A 14,685-nucleotide genomic window follows, 5' to 3' on the forward strand; every position below is an offset into this window, starting at 1 on the left:
CACACAAAAAAAAGAAAAAGAAAAAGAAAAAAAAAACATTCTTTCTAAAAATTTGAATACTTTCTCAAAATTTATATTTATTTATCTATTCTCATAAAATACTGTTTTTGCACAAATGCTCATAATATAACGATTCTTCTAACACCATTAATAAAAACTATATTTATTTTAATAAAATAAAATTTTAAAATTACTTTTTTGTCCTCCATTGCGATCGCCTTATATATATATATATATATTTTACACATCTACCTATTAAGACTATTTTAGTTATTTTAATTTGAAATCTTTAATTTTTTAACTGCATTAGATGACGTGGATACATATGCAAAAACATATATAAAAAAAGGATAAAATAGCAAAACAAATGTTTTACGAATATTCATATAAATATTAATCTCGAGAGGGTATTAATGCAAAATTTGATATTTGGAAGGGTATTCATGCAAAAAAATCTAAAAAATAAATAGATTCGCTGGATTATTAAGTGGTGGTAATCTAACAATCTCATATCTTGACAAAAATACACTCATCTATATTATATTAATCATATTAATATATCTATATTAATATAATATTAATATATTATAAATATATTAATATTGATTAATAATATTTATAAATAAAAATATATTGATATTTATTAAAAATATTAATTATTAACAAAATTTGACAAATATTTATTGATTATCAATAAATCTAACATGTGATTTATTAATAATTAATATATTTATTTGTAAGAAGAAACATATTTTCTAATATATGTTTAATTAATTTAAAAATATTTATTAGCTTATCTAAATATATTTCAATATTCAAAATGACTGATATTGATAGTATTTATATAAATGGACCATAAATGACTACCGAATGGACTGAATAAAGTGTTATTATCTAAATTATTTATTTAAAGACATGTTAAAAATTTAGCAGTATTTCCATATAAGATTACCTCTAATCAATCATAATTATCTTTTTTTGATGCCATTTTTTTAAATAATTTTTCCACCAACTAAACATGCTTATTTTTTTTTTCTTTCACAATCATTTTTCTAATGATTTCCTACCCTAACCAAACAAACCAATAGAGATGCATTTATTAAAAAAAGAAAATGAAATATATAAAAGAAGACAAATGCCACAAGAATCCACAGAAGGCCCGCCCGTTATGCATTGCATAAAAGAACCTTTCTTTTTATGAATGCTTTCTTTTCAGCCTCAGATCAAATGAATACGAAGGGAGATCAATCAAATAAATAGGCCATGAATGAAAAAGTGGAAGTGGTGGGCCTTTCACCTTCTTTCTAATGACTCATGGAGCTGATAAATCTACTTCAAAAAGAGGAAAGATAGGAGTGCTAGTCCGAAAGAGGGGTGTTCTTCTTCTTTTTTTTTTCATTCAATTATTTTTGCTTGACTTTAGCCTTACTTATAAGAAAAAAAAGCAAGAAATGATGCTAGTTTTGTTATATCTGACATGGTTGATCAAAAGTTCATTTTGATTTATATATGATAAAATTTCCATAAGCTCCTTTTCGGTCATCCTGCATTTCTTTACTTCACCGACATTCACAAATTAGGCTAATTGTATTATTAAATGAATAGCCTGCCCGATCGTCGGTTGATAGGCGAAAAGGTTCGAAGTTGGTGGAACGAATTGTTTGTTTGCTTTATCAATAGTGTGTTCCACAAGAAGGCAAGATTTTTTTCCCTTTTTTGTTTCTTCTTTTTGGTATAAATGAACAGGGTGGAGTTAAAAAGGAAAATGGGGAGGACAACAAAGCTCTACCTCCAAAGCTTGCATTATATACTGACCAATACGGCTTATAATACTCTAGATGATTATCACCATAAGTTCTTGAGATAATCAGTCAGGGAAAATGATCATGGTTATCTGTGGTCATCACAGAAGTTCTCAAGTAGCATATAGGCATTACAAGACAGTAACACAGCAGACAATTATCTAGTCTACCATCCAAGCCAACTCCATAGTGAGTACACTGCTGAAGCATTGCCTTTCCAAGGTTCTCAGAGTAGACAGCAAACTCCTAGCGAGTACATTGGTGAAGCATGCCGCCGTGATCTGGTAATGCTAACTGCAAGAACTAATAAGCTGAATAAAATAGAAGCCCTAACAGCTTAAGAATCAGCTGATGCAGCTCATAATTCTAAATGAGTTCATAATACTTGATGTATTGATGAGTCTCGGCTAACACACCACAGGTAACAGCAAAATTCAAATATGCTACACTACAGCATTTGCTGAAGCAGTTGTGCTAAACTACACACGTAAATCAGTTCAAATGATAACTGGACCAGCCATGCAAAGCAGCAGCATTGGTGATCTGCGAAACAGCCTCCTAGAGGCCCCAATAATCTGCTGAAAGCATTGACAGGATCTCCTGTGGTAGTGGTTTAGTTGCCACGACCTAGAAATTCACAAATTAAAAGAAACAAGAGCAGCATAAGTGTTCCCATGGAGCAGTTATGCAGAAGAATACAACTTTGCTTCAAGTTTAAGCTATGCATTAAGTGTAAAGATGCAACAAGCCCCAGCAACCCATGCAAGTAGAATATCTATGAGCGGAGCATCTTAATTCTCGGCATTGACTTCTTCATTTGTCGAGCACGGTCTTTCTCTTCCCTTTTGCGAAGTGCCTCAGCACTAAGCTTGGCCTCAGTATCTGCCATCAACTTTTTCTTTTCGGCCTTTCTCTTCTGCAGTGCTTCCTGCCTGACATTTTGAAGTTCTTTGAATGTCTCTTGAGCTGCTTTTGCTCTAGCAGCTTCAGTTTTAGAGTGGGCCTGCAACACATATGAATACCAAGAGTTAACATTGTGCATGAAATCAAGCACATATTTCAAACCAATATGCCAAAAAAAACCTACATGAGAACTTAGTTTGTAGCGTCCAATCAAATCGATATAATATGGAATGAGAGTAACCAGTCGCGTCATGTCAGCCATGTTGTTGGCATCTGGAAGTACAAATTTAAACATGAGAATCTTCTTATGAGAGCCTGATTGTTGGTCGGAGAAATGCAGCGAGACGAACCACTTCCCAAATTTCTCTAATGCCTTCTCCCCGAAAACCTGGGAGATAACAGGTTGTAGAAGCAACTTGGATTATGTGCACTGACACAGACTAATTGATACAAAATTCTATCCATAACCAAATCTATCAAGGAAATTATTTCCACATGAAGATCTAGCAGAGCAACTGGCAACTAGGTTTAGCAGCAAATTCTTTTGGGAGTGTGTCTGAGAGAGAGAGAGAGATGATTCAATGTTACCTAACATCTAAAGACATCAGCAGTTTGTTTCAGAAATGTGTCTCACTAGTAGCATTGCTATCTGTCTTCCATGTACAAAAGCTCAATCCTATTAAACCAATTCAAATATTCATTCTGGAAATCGTAAAATTCCATTTGTCAAAAAAACAAAAAATAAAAGGAAACTGTGTAATATAGCTGGTTATATTTGTAAGAAAAATCACCATCCATGAAAGATGCAAGCAACCATGCAAACCCTACTTCTATCATTCCATTGCTAAAGTAGGTTTTGATAGCAACCAGAGCCATGTTGCAAGATTTTTCAAGCCTATTAATAAATGAGCTGCTCCAAAAAGGAAAAAAAAAACTGCAACTCCTAAATTATTGTATAAGGAGACTGAGATCCACAACACAGCAGAGAGCTCATGCTTTTACTAAAGCCATCAGTTATTCATTTCTAAGGCTTCAAAATTTATAAGTTTTAGGAAGTCCCATTGATGTTTCAATTACGTTAAAATGACAAAAGATGATTAACATGGCTATAATGGACATTGCAATGCTTCTGGTCATCACTGTGACTCCTCCATGTGAAAGCTGCGTAATGATGAAAATAACGTTAATCCTAGCGGCCACAATCTTCCATGTATAGTGATTCACCCACTTATGAATCTAGAATCCACATCGACTTCCTAAAAGCTTCATTACTTTGTCTATTTCTAACATATCCACTTCATTGCACCCACACTTTCTCCTGAATAAGCAACTAAAGGTGTTAACTCGCCAAAAGTAGCTTTTGAGATCGGTGTTAGTAAATGCTTCTCTTGACTAATGAGGCCAAGCAAAATGATTATGGTGAGATAATACTCGTAACTTAACCACTAGGATTTCAGAAAATATCACTATAGAATAGCAACTTTAGAGAAAGACTTGAGGAGATGGCACAAAGTGCATCCAAGCACACTTATTGAGCCTTTCAGAAGGGATGTGAACACCATTCTGCACAATGAGAAGATTGACATACACACACATTCTGCTATGCTTCAAGTTGAAAACAATGCCTCCAGTAATTTTTTAATTTTCAAGTATGCTCACTAGAAGCACATTTCATTACAACCCAGAGGTCATAGCCAAATGAATTGTCTATCTTCTTTGCTGCTATGGAAGTGACTTCCTTCCGAAGGTCTCCTCCAACTTATTATTACTCTTCCATAGTAGACATGAACATAGCTTCAATTATAAGCCCCTTCATCCTCCTCACATTCCAAAACTATTGCAATTCCTCGGAGATACTTTCCATCCAAAACTCTGTTATTCACTTTGCGGCAAGAGCAAAGTTCTAATATCAAATGCCCTTCATATTATATATAGATATGGACATAGCTTCAATTATAAGTCCCTTCATCTTCCTCATATTTCAGAGCTTTCGCATTTCCTCAGAGATAATTTTCCATCCAAAACGCTGCTATTCACTTAGCAGCAAGAGAAAAGTTCTAATATTAAATGCCCTTCATATTAGATGTAGAGAGGATCTCCTTATTCAAAAATGATGCCTCCACCACTTCAGCTTTGAAGTGTTTTCTGTGGCATTCTTAGGAAAATATGTCTGGTTGGCCTTTGCTGAAGATTGTGGAAATAAAGAGACGATATAGTGATTAGAGAAATCTTTACAGGTATTTCCTGTGTTATAAAAGACAAATAATAATAAAAACAAAACCTAGTAAGTTAGCACAATGGGTTGAGTTGCATCAGGAAGAGAATGGTGCATGCTAGATGCTGATGCGAGTTTCAATAGGCTGTCCAATAGAGGAATGGAGTAATTAGAGGCCATTGCACCAAAGTTAAGAGCTTCACGAACTAACCTGCATCTGGATACAAAAGTATTGCAAGGGTTGATATCACATAAGGAAGCCTTTCATAGGAGGTACAATATTATCTTAAGATATTACAAGAATCATGGTTAGTTACAGGATGATATTATTATTTGCTGTTGCAGAATTGAAAATAGAGTGGTTGCCTGAATGGTGAATGGAGGATTTGATTAGGTGGCCTGTTAGTCATGTACGAGTACTAGCTGTGCTTACATATGATTAGATGCCGGATGTCTCTTATAGTGAATGTTCAAACAGTTGTACTCATGGAGATAATTTGTGATTTACCGATTAATCTCTGTATGTAAAGAAACAACGATCAGATCATGTAGAGCATAGGTATTTCAATTCTGCGAGAATGTTTTTATAGGGTTAATTACGCAATGTAAGTTTCAGAGACGTATCAAAATTTGTTTTAATAAATGTGTACGGGAGGATTCATAATGCTGTTGTGACTAGGAATCTCCAGTGTTCATTTAGAGGATGTGGCTTGCGCATGACTAATTAGTGTGTGGCAATGAAGCTATTATATCTGTTTAAAACATGAAACTTCCCCCTATATTTAGTCAAGGAATTTTTGAAGAAACAAGATAAGTGAATGAATATATTACATGGTGCAAAATGTCATAGAAAGGAGAATATCTACGTCAGTCAAATGCCATCTCATTTCAATTTTGTACCCTTCGCTCGATGAGAAAATCAGTCAGGTTCTACAGTATCAACAAACCTATGGGACTTGAGGAATGATGGAGAGGAATAAAAAGAAAAGAGGAAAAGAAAATCCCATGACATGGGGAATTCATCAAAGAACCCATCACCTCTGTGCAGCCTATTGAAATGACCAGGCTATCAGAGGGCCTCATCGAGCCTTTGGTTAAACTGGAGGTTTCTAGAGTTGAGCAGCTAAAGACCTTCCACGTTCCTTCTTAAGGAGAGTGGAGAAAATATCATTATTATTTCGATACAAGACGACACAAGAAAATGTTGGAAAATCCCTTTTCTTGTGTCGAATAGAAGATTAGGAAGACTAGTAATCCCTCCTAAAAGTATCTGTTCCACTTTTCTAGGAGGGATTATACTTGTTGGTACCAGATTCCAAATATTAGTACACCCTTCAAGGCAAGACAAGAACATTCATTTGGAAATCAAAAGAAAGAATATATTCGAGTTGGATACTTTTTATGAATGTCAACTAAGTATCATAAGTAAATTGATCCCGGTTGTTCAATCATTTGATAACCTCTTCCATTAAGGATGGCGCACCACTTCACAATATCCTCTAGACCTAATTTCCCACTTAGCGGATAGTGAAGGAAATGATTAAAGGTTAGAACCATATTTTGAAAATGTTTAAGTAGCCTTTAGAGCAAGGTTTGCTTATCAATGTTGTTAAACAACTAGTAATTTCAATTTTATGACTTGCCATAAAATATTAGAAAACTCAACAACTTGTTTAACCTATCATCTATAGCTTTTCTGATAGGTATGTCCAAAAATTTGCTTTGTTGTTTTCTCTTTTTCTTTTTCCAGGGGAGGGGGTTAAGAATATATAACATGCCTAAGAATGACAAAAGTTTGTTTGGGAAAATGCAAATTATATATTAATGTCGCTCTTGATATTTTTAAAAAACTTATGATCTTAAAGTTTAAAAATTGAAAATCACCATGATCCATTAACTATCGATAGATAGAACGATCGAATTGAATAGAGGGAACTCAAATAGAGATCGATGGGTGATTGTCATGAGAGAGCTTGGGGGGAAGTTCTGATACCAAATATTATATCCTATCCACCAATAAGATGAATACAGAAAGATTTAAGGCCATTATGCTAGAGGGATGCATAAAAATATCTACATGAATATCGTGTAAGGTTATGTATATAAGGTTACACATATGCAAACACAATTCAATTATTTACATTTCGAAACTAAAAGAATGAACAAACATGTGCGTATAAATAGTAAAATTCTGCATTCAAAATTAGGCAAACAGAAGTGTTAAAAAAAATTGTTTAAAAAGTTAAAGGAGAAAAAACAGTCAATTGTTAATGCCATACTCGTGGATTTACATTTTTCTTTCCCCATTCTTTAACTTTCCTTTTGAATCCTTGACAAGGTCTAGTCAATGTGTTGAATTTCTATTCCAGATGGAAAGGAAACCATGAAAGAGGAATTTTAGCAGAGCAATTTTTTATTGCGCCAAAAAAGCAACAAAACAACCAGGCTTCATATCCCATCTCCTGTCTCTCCTCCTTACTTTCTCTTTCACTAAATCCCATAGACACAGTCCTGTCTCTCTCTCTCTAATTCCCATGAGCCATTTACGCTCAACCCTACAGGGTTCTTTCTACCTAAGCATAGTATTACATGGACACTCGTGTCCAGCTCCAAAAATCCGTGTGGGATGCATATATGAGTCAAATACATATTGAATACTTGGATATGAAGTTCTTTGATATCCGCTTTCAAAGATTGGAAGAAAGTTGAACTCTTCCAATAATGAGTTGATCTTCTAACTGATATTAGGAGTGAGTATTTATTCTTTCTCGAGATTTGTTAAGAATGTGGATATTGAAGCAACTTTGCAAAATATTATTTTGCTAACATCCTTAAATTAATTGCAAAGATTGAATGAGAAACATGTACAGTGAATGATCTTAATAAACAATATCTTTTTAATATTTAAAATATATAATTTAGTTAAATTTATATGTTATCCTATGTATCTCCATATCTCTCTTTTTCCCTCTAGCCAAGTCAAACACTTGGATATGTGTCGAAATCCGATTCTCGTAACCGTGTCCATGCCACACTACCTAAGGATTGCTTACTTATGGAGGAAAGCATGCTTTTTCATATTAAAAGATTTGTTTGCATCTTCAACTTGAGAAGGAAGTGGAGACCAAGCTATCGATTACGTGGGTTGTTAATATGCCATTATTACCCAACAATAGGAAGAGAAGCAGAAGAAAATGGAGGGAGAAAATGAAAGAAGGGGAGAGGAATGCCACACAATATATACAAGAGTTTTTTTTGCATCATTGCACCCCCCCTGCAAAAAAAGAAAAAGAAAAAAGAAAAAAGAAAAACATCTCCAGGTTCCGCTCTTCAATGGTTGGCTATGCATATAAATATCAAGTAGCTCATTTACAAATCCAAAAGACTAAAAATCCTTGCAGTGAAAGATTTGACCATATGGATAAAGTTATATATTGTGAATAGATATGAAGAATTTATAATAAGGTACCTTATTAAAGGGCAGTGACCAAGTCAAAGATGATTTAGGCATTAACGTCAATAGTAGGTTTAGAGAGCATTCTTGAAGGTAATGAGTTGATGAGGTTCTATTTAGTCATACTCAGTTTAAACAGATTAATTTTTATCAGCAATTCCCTAAGCTCATTATCCTTCCATCTAGCAGCATCAAACTGGTTAAGAGATCATCACATAAACAAGGAGGAAAGAAGGGTAGGGAAAGGTAAAAGGGGCCTAAGTAACTTTGAAAGTTGATAGGGTTGATGGAATCATCGCTACACATGCCACAATCAACTTAGCATGCATACTATTATAATGAATCTTTATCATCTAGTACTACAAATAGTAATGACACATTTTAGTTGGAAATAGAGGAGGTCTTGAATCCATGAATACCACTATAGTTCAACTTGCTATTTGGATAATCAATTTGCTAGGGTCATTACATTCTCACTACATAGAAATTACTATTAGAGGTATGATGTTTCGTAGGATGTGCATTGTTCAAGATGGTGGATATTTTGACACTACACTTAATTGCTTAATTCTCTCTTTTCAAAATCTTCATGGTGTAACTGTTCAGCAAGCTCCACTTTCAAAGTGAGGATACAAAGTTTGGATAGCTTAGAACCCACCCTTAGAACTTAAAAATAAAGCAGCTTAAGGGTTAGACCATTTTAACTTGAGCCTAGCTTGAAGTTGTTGAAGGCTGATCAAGCCTTGCCCAAGCCTGGATTGAAATCATCAGTTAAGGGCAAACCCAGTTTAGGCATGTATAAGGATTCCATTGCTAGTGTTGGTGAGACTGCCATGATAAGGGACATCCAATAACAAAATTAAAATATTCAAAATTCGAAATTGTTTTATAATTGAAAAATGCATAAAAAGGGTTTATTGGGTGTTGTGCTACTTATACCAAGGCTAGTATTGGCCTCACATGGTACACACATAAATCAGCACTGGCCACCACTTACAGCCTTGAGCCCAAACATAAGGGCCTTAGACATGCCGAGTCATAGCCAAGACCAATCTACCTCTGAGTTGCGAATGCGAAGAAAGGGAGAAAGGAAGGTGGTATTTGGCAAATATGGTGGAGACTGCAAAGTGTAAGGACGAGGAGGGAGTTTGGCAACTTCGGTGGAAAGGAGGACGAGGAGAGGAGGATGCGGGAGCAAGTGGAATGGGCTTTTTCCTAAGGGAAGGGAGTGGTGGAGATGGCCTGGAATAGCAATGACAGCAGGTGGTTTATAGTTGAATTCATCCATTCATAGGTAGCTAAGGTCAAGATGGGTCCACAATTGCTAAGGGCAAAATAGAAAGGAGGGAAGTATTTGGAAGATTGAGGAAATAAACACTAGCCTTTAATTCTACTGAATATGGGCCCTACATCTTGAATCGATGGTCCAAAGTGTCTACAAATTCAGTACGCATGCATGAACACATATATACATGTACATAACTTACACAAATATAAATAGATAATTATATTATTTTAAGTACTGAGGGGAAATTTGCTGAGGCAAAGTCGAAGCTAGCATAAGCTTTTCCCAAGCTAACCCAAGATCAATTTAGACCATGAAGGTGAGTCCTATCTTGGATCTAAAGCCTATTTATTTTGGCCCATGCTTGGTACAACTCAACCAAATGGGCAATAGGCTACTCTGAGCTCATTATCAGGCTTATTGGATCACAGTATCTATGATATATATTAATAATTTGTTATCATACATAGTTTTGTAAGATGTAAAGAGATCTGAGTAGCTAATTAGAACTGAAAACTTAGATGATCAATTCAACAAGCTGGAAACACTGTCATAAACTATAAATATAACTTCAAAGAAAAAATATTCCTTGTCGAGGATTTATAGGCATGGGGCCAAAATCCAAATGGAAAGGTCCAAGATATTGATGGTAAAGAATATGCAAATACCCATGAATTAAATTTCTAACTATTTATAATACAAAGTTGTAACACAATTGTACTCTTCATCACCAATTCATATCTCATGAATTTGAGGATATCTTTCTCAAATCTTGCTCTTCACTCTTTCGTATCAATACGTCTAAATATTCAATTAGAGGAAGGACATTAGAAATTTATTTTGCACTAGTTCCATCAATACAAATAATAGCTAGATGTGAAGAAAATTTCACTAAATAATTCCCTCTTCAACAAACATAATGCAAAGCAAACCTTACATAGTGGATGCTTCTAACAAAATTTCCCTAACATAAAATAGTTTTAGCATGTTATAATTATAAACACCATTTGTCTATTAACTCAAAAAGTTCTACTTAATATTTTGCTTTATGAATAATTAAAATTATTGTTATTGACAGCAATGGTGGAGCCAAGATCTTCCTCTATGGGGCAATAACAAATAGTTTATTACATTAATGAACCTTAAAGTATATTAGATCCATAATTATTCCCTAAATTAACTAACAAGTAGTTGAATATTAGTGATGTTCGTCAACTTTAATGCCATTGCATGACATTTTCTCAGAATGAAAAATACAAGCTAAGATGACAAAAGCATACGTGTAAAAAGATGTTAATGATTTTAAAAATTTTGAAATAAAAAGAAAAAGGGTATGGGAAAATGCTTGGTAGTTCAATGCATCAATAATCAGGAAAGACGCAATTTGATCAAAATAAAAATGGTGAATAGGAATAAAACCAATTCTGGTAAAAAGAAAAAAAGTAATGAACAAAAAATAAAAATGCAAATTTTAAGCAACAATAAAAACTAGGTATGAAGGATATATCCAATCTTCATCTATTTTACAAGAAACGATATAACAGAGGTGAAAAAGCCACCCATACCCGCCCCTCTATTTTCTTTTCTTCTTCAACTATTTGCTTACTTTGGGGGTGGGAAAGAACCTCATGAACTATAACCTAATAGAACTGCAACTTTTATTTATTAGTTATCCTAGATTTCTATATAATTCCAACCAAAATTAAATTGTCAAATTTGATGGACAAGAAGATAAAATCCTGCCAAGTTATATGCATAAAAGGCATTGTTCTACAATTTTTAACAGAAGTTTACAGACATTAGCTCATATATATTTCATCAGGAATCTATCGTTGGAGAAAATCCTTTATTTGGAATCTTAGTCAACATCTCTTATGTAGTTATCCAGTGAACATTGTAGGGGAACACTTCAATTAGACAATGAAAAGATGAATAAGGGGGAAAAAGTTGAAGTAGATAAGACATGCAATCAATTAGTCTCCCACTCAACATACACTATAATAAGTTTGCAATCCTACAAGAATGTTCTCCCATGTTTAAAGTTTAACCAGCATTACAGCCATTCATTTCTCATCATGAGCCAACCAACTAAATACTATGAAAAATTAATAGACACGTTTACTCACAACATGGTTCCAATTTTTCAAACGAAAAATCTAACAAATACTCTTTACTCTCGTCACTGTGCAAGACCATCATCATATATTATAACAACTATTCCAGTACAAGCACGCATCTCTATAACTATAGCAGAACATGGCCAGGTGGAAAATTAATTGTCACAACATGAACCAGGAAACTTAATTTTAGTTAAGGAAATCATGACAATATTGTTCTAGTAAAACACCTAGGTGCATCTTCATCATGTCTTACTGCATCTTTTTTAATACTTATATAAAAATTGGTTACCTTTTCTGTTTTTTTTTATAAAAAAATTGATATCCCTATATCAATAGATCTCGGACCTGTCATACGGTTAACCATGTTACATCTGGTCAAATTTAATTTCTTCCCTCATATACTAATTGGAATCAAAACTCGATGAACTTTTACCTTTCATAAGTTATTCTTTATGGTCCACACACACACACACACAACTTCTATAAGTCACCAGTCTAATCCATGGCCATAACGAAAAGAACTGACCTGATCAAGCACGGCGTCAGTAATCAGATCCCCAGCGACCTCCTTTGATTCCGAAACCACCATCAGCTCATCAGCAACCCACTTCCTCCCTGACGGCGGTGCCGTCACCAGCGTGGCAAACCGCTGCAGGTCCGTGGCCTCCTTGTGCATCGCCTTCGCCAGCTTCTTCCTCGCAAGGGCCAGCACGACATGGTCCATCGCATCCTCGTTCATCACCACCTCGAACGTGATCGTGTCCTTCTTGGGGAACACCAGATCAAGCATCCTCGAGATCAGGTCGTGCCGGCTGCGCAGCTCCATCGTGGCCAGCAGGCCTTGGCAGAATCGCCGGCCGCTGGCATAGAACTTGAACACGTCCTGCCCCTCCTTAAGCAGCAGCGGCGTGTCCTTGCCGTCTCCGGTGCCGACCAAGCTGAAATTTTTATCGAATATGGAGTCCTTGGTGGCGAATTTGGCGGCCCATGCGAGGGCGATCGCCTCGTTCTGGCGCCGGCCGGTGAAGTAGTTGATGGCGAAGCAGATCAAGAAGCTGATGCAGGCGATCTCGATGGAGTAGGACCGGAGGGAGGGCGGAGTTGTGGGGGAGGGCTTGGAGGGGACGGCGGTGGGATCGGATGGGAGGGGATCGGCGGGGGATTGGGTGGGGTCGGATGGGGAGGGGGTATCGGGGATGCCCTCGAACTCTTCCTCGTCCCAGAAGTCGAGGGGGGTGGAGGGCTTGGGATGGGAAGGGTCGGAGGGGGGAGGGGGGCCGTGGTGGGACTCGGGGGAAGAGGAGGAGGAGGAAGAGGAGAGGGAGGTGGGGGGAGGGGGGGAGGAGGAGGGGAGGGTGTGTGAGTCGTCGTCGGCGTAGTCGAGGTCGTCGGCGTCGAAGCCCTCGAAGTCGGCGGCGGCGAGGGCGGAGTGGCGCGAGAGCTCGTGGGTGATGAGGGAGAGGATGGAGAGGAGGGCGAGGAGGAGGAGGAGGGCGTCGCCACGCGGTGAGAGGGAGGCGGTCAGCGCCCGCGGCCACCGGATCGGGCTCGCCTTCGCCATTATAGCTTCAGAGGAATTCCGAAAGAGAGGGGGGAAGAGAGAGAGAGAGAGAGAGAGAGAGAGAGAGAGAGAGAGAGGGTGGAGTTGTCAAGAAAAGGAGGGGGTTGGGGGGTATTTATATTTTCTTGTAACTCGGCCGAGCCCTACGATGATAAGGAAATATATCGTATGGTGTTAAATAACAGCCGTTAAATAGCGTTACAACTGTGATTACCACGAAAACTGGTTTTGCCAGAAATAGGGCTGAACTCTAATAATCTATCGTGGAGATTACAAACTTTCTCTATTTTCTATTACAATGCAAGCTTCCCTGCTTTGGCCAACGGCTTTGACGCCCAATCTATTACCGTTCACAAAACCATAATTTATAATCATCCTAACCATAATTCATAACCATTCTAGACTTTTACAGTCTATTTAAGATTGGTTTTACCGAGTCATATTTGCATCATACTTTCATCATCATAAATTTTATAAGGGCTTCTCCGTATCTTTATTATACATATCCACCATCTCAATCAAATTTTATGGCTTTATTCTTAGTTTGCGTAATTCCTACGGCTTCCCTAATATATTTATTTTTTAATTTATTCTTTTGAATTTTATCATCCATCCATCTTAATATTCATTTCTATGACACTCAATTATTTTTATGTACTTTCTTTATTGCTCAGCGTCACGAGCAATACAACATTGTAGACTTTATTTGTTGGAAATATTTTGCCTTGAAATTGCTATATTTTTATTTTATAGAAGTATTATAAAAAAATAATTTAGTAGAAAAATTTCAAAGATTGAAAAGAGCTTGTTTGGAATGAGGCGTGTGATGTACACTACCCTAAAAATGTAATTTACCTCTTACGTGAAGATCTGTGGTAATCTCGTCCTCAAGGTAAAATAACCTGTCTCAGCCAAATTTTTCTCTAACGAACACGGTCGCTGTGGAGGCAAATACCCGAAAAATTAAAAAAACAAAAAGTAGATAGTTGATAAGTGAAAAAATTATATATAAAAAAACTCTTGAAAGATAGAGTACTAGTGATAAATAAAGATCGGATTATTATTTTTTAAATCTTGTATAAGTCTATTTAAAGACGCAATAGTTTCGAAGATATGTAATATTTTGAAAACATTAGATTTTTACAGAAACTAACCTTCTCTTTCGAAGAATCACAACTTTTTTCAAGGTGACATCTCACAAAAAAACATTTTAAAGCATTTAAAGCAACTAAAATTTAGGTAATAAAAAAATTAATTTTTTTAAATAAAACTCGAACATTATTGTTATTCTATAGGTTCTCTTTTAGGTTTCCAATAAATACTTATCGTATACTGTTCCAAATGC

General features: G+C 36.0%; 1 protein-coding gene across 1 annotated transcript; it reads right to left on the bottom strand.

Annotated features, from left to right (window-relative positions):
• Window positions 1–2,163: 2,163 nt before the first annotated feature.
• LOC120112855 (uncharacterized protein At5g49945) lies at window positions 2,164–13,664 on the bottom strand. The gene is made up of 3 exons (XM_039132779.3): window positions 12,306–13,664; window positions 2,890–3,093; window positions 2,164–2,805 (listed from the first exon to the last, which is right to left on the bottom strand). Exons 1-3 carry the CDS (start codon window positions 13,338–13,340, stop codon window positions 2,578–2,580), a joined length of 1,467 nt encoding a protein of 488 aa, XP_038988707.3. The 5' UTR covers window positions 13,341–13,664; the 3' UTR covers window positions 2,164–2,577.
• Window positions 13,665–14,685: the final 1,021 nt, after the last annotated feature.

This window comes from Phoenix dactylifera, chromosome 2 (assembly GCF_051530095.1).
Source record: "Phoenix dactylifera cultivar Ajwa chromosome 2, Ajwa_hap1_PhDact_Kaust_v1.1, whole genome shotgun sequence".
Lineage (NCBI taxonomy): Eukaryota > Viridiplantae > Streptophyta > Magnoliopsida > Arecales > Arecaceae > Phoenix > Phoenix dactylifera.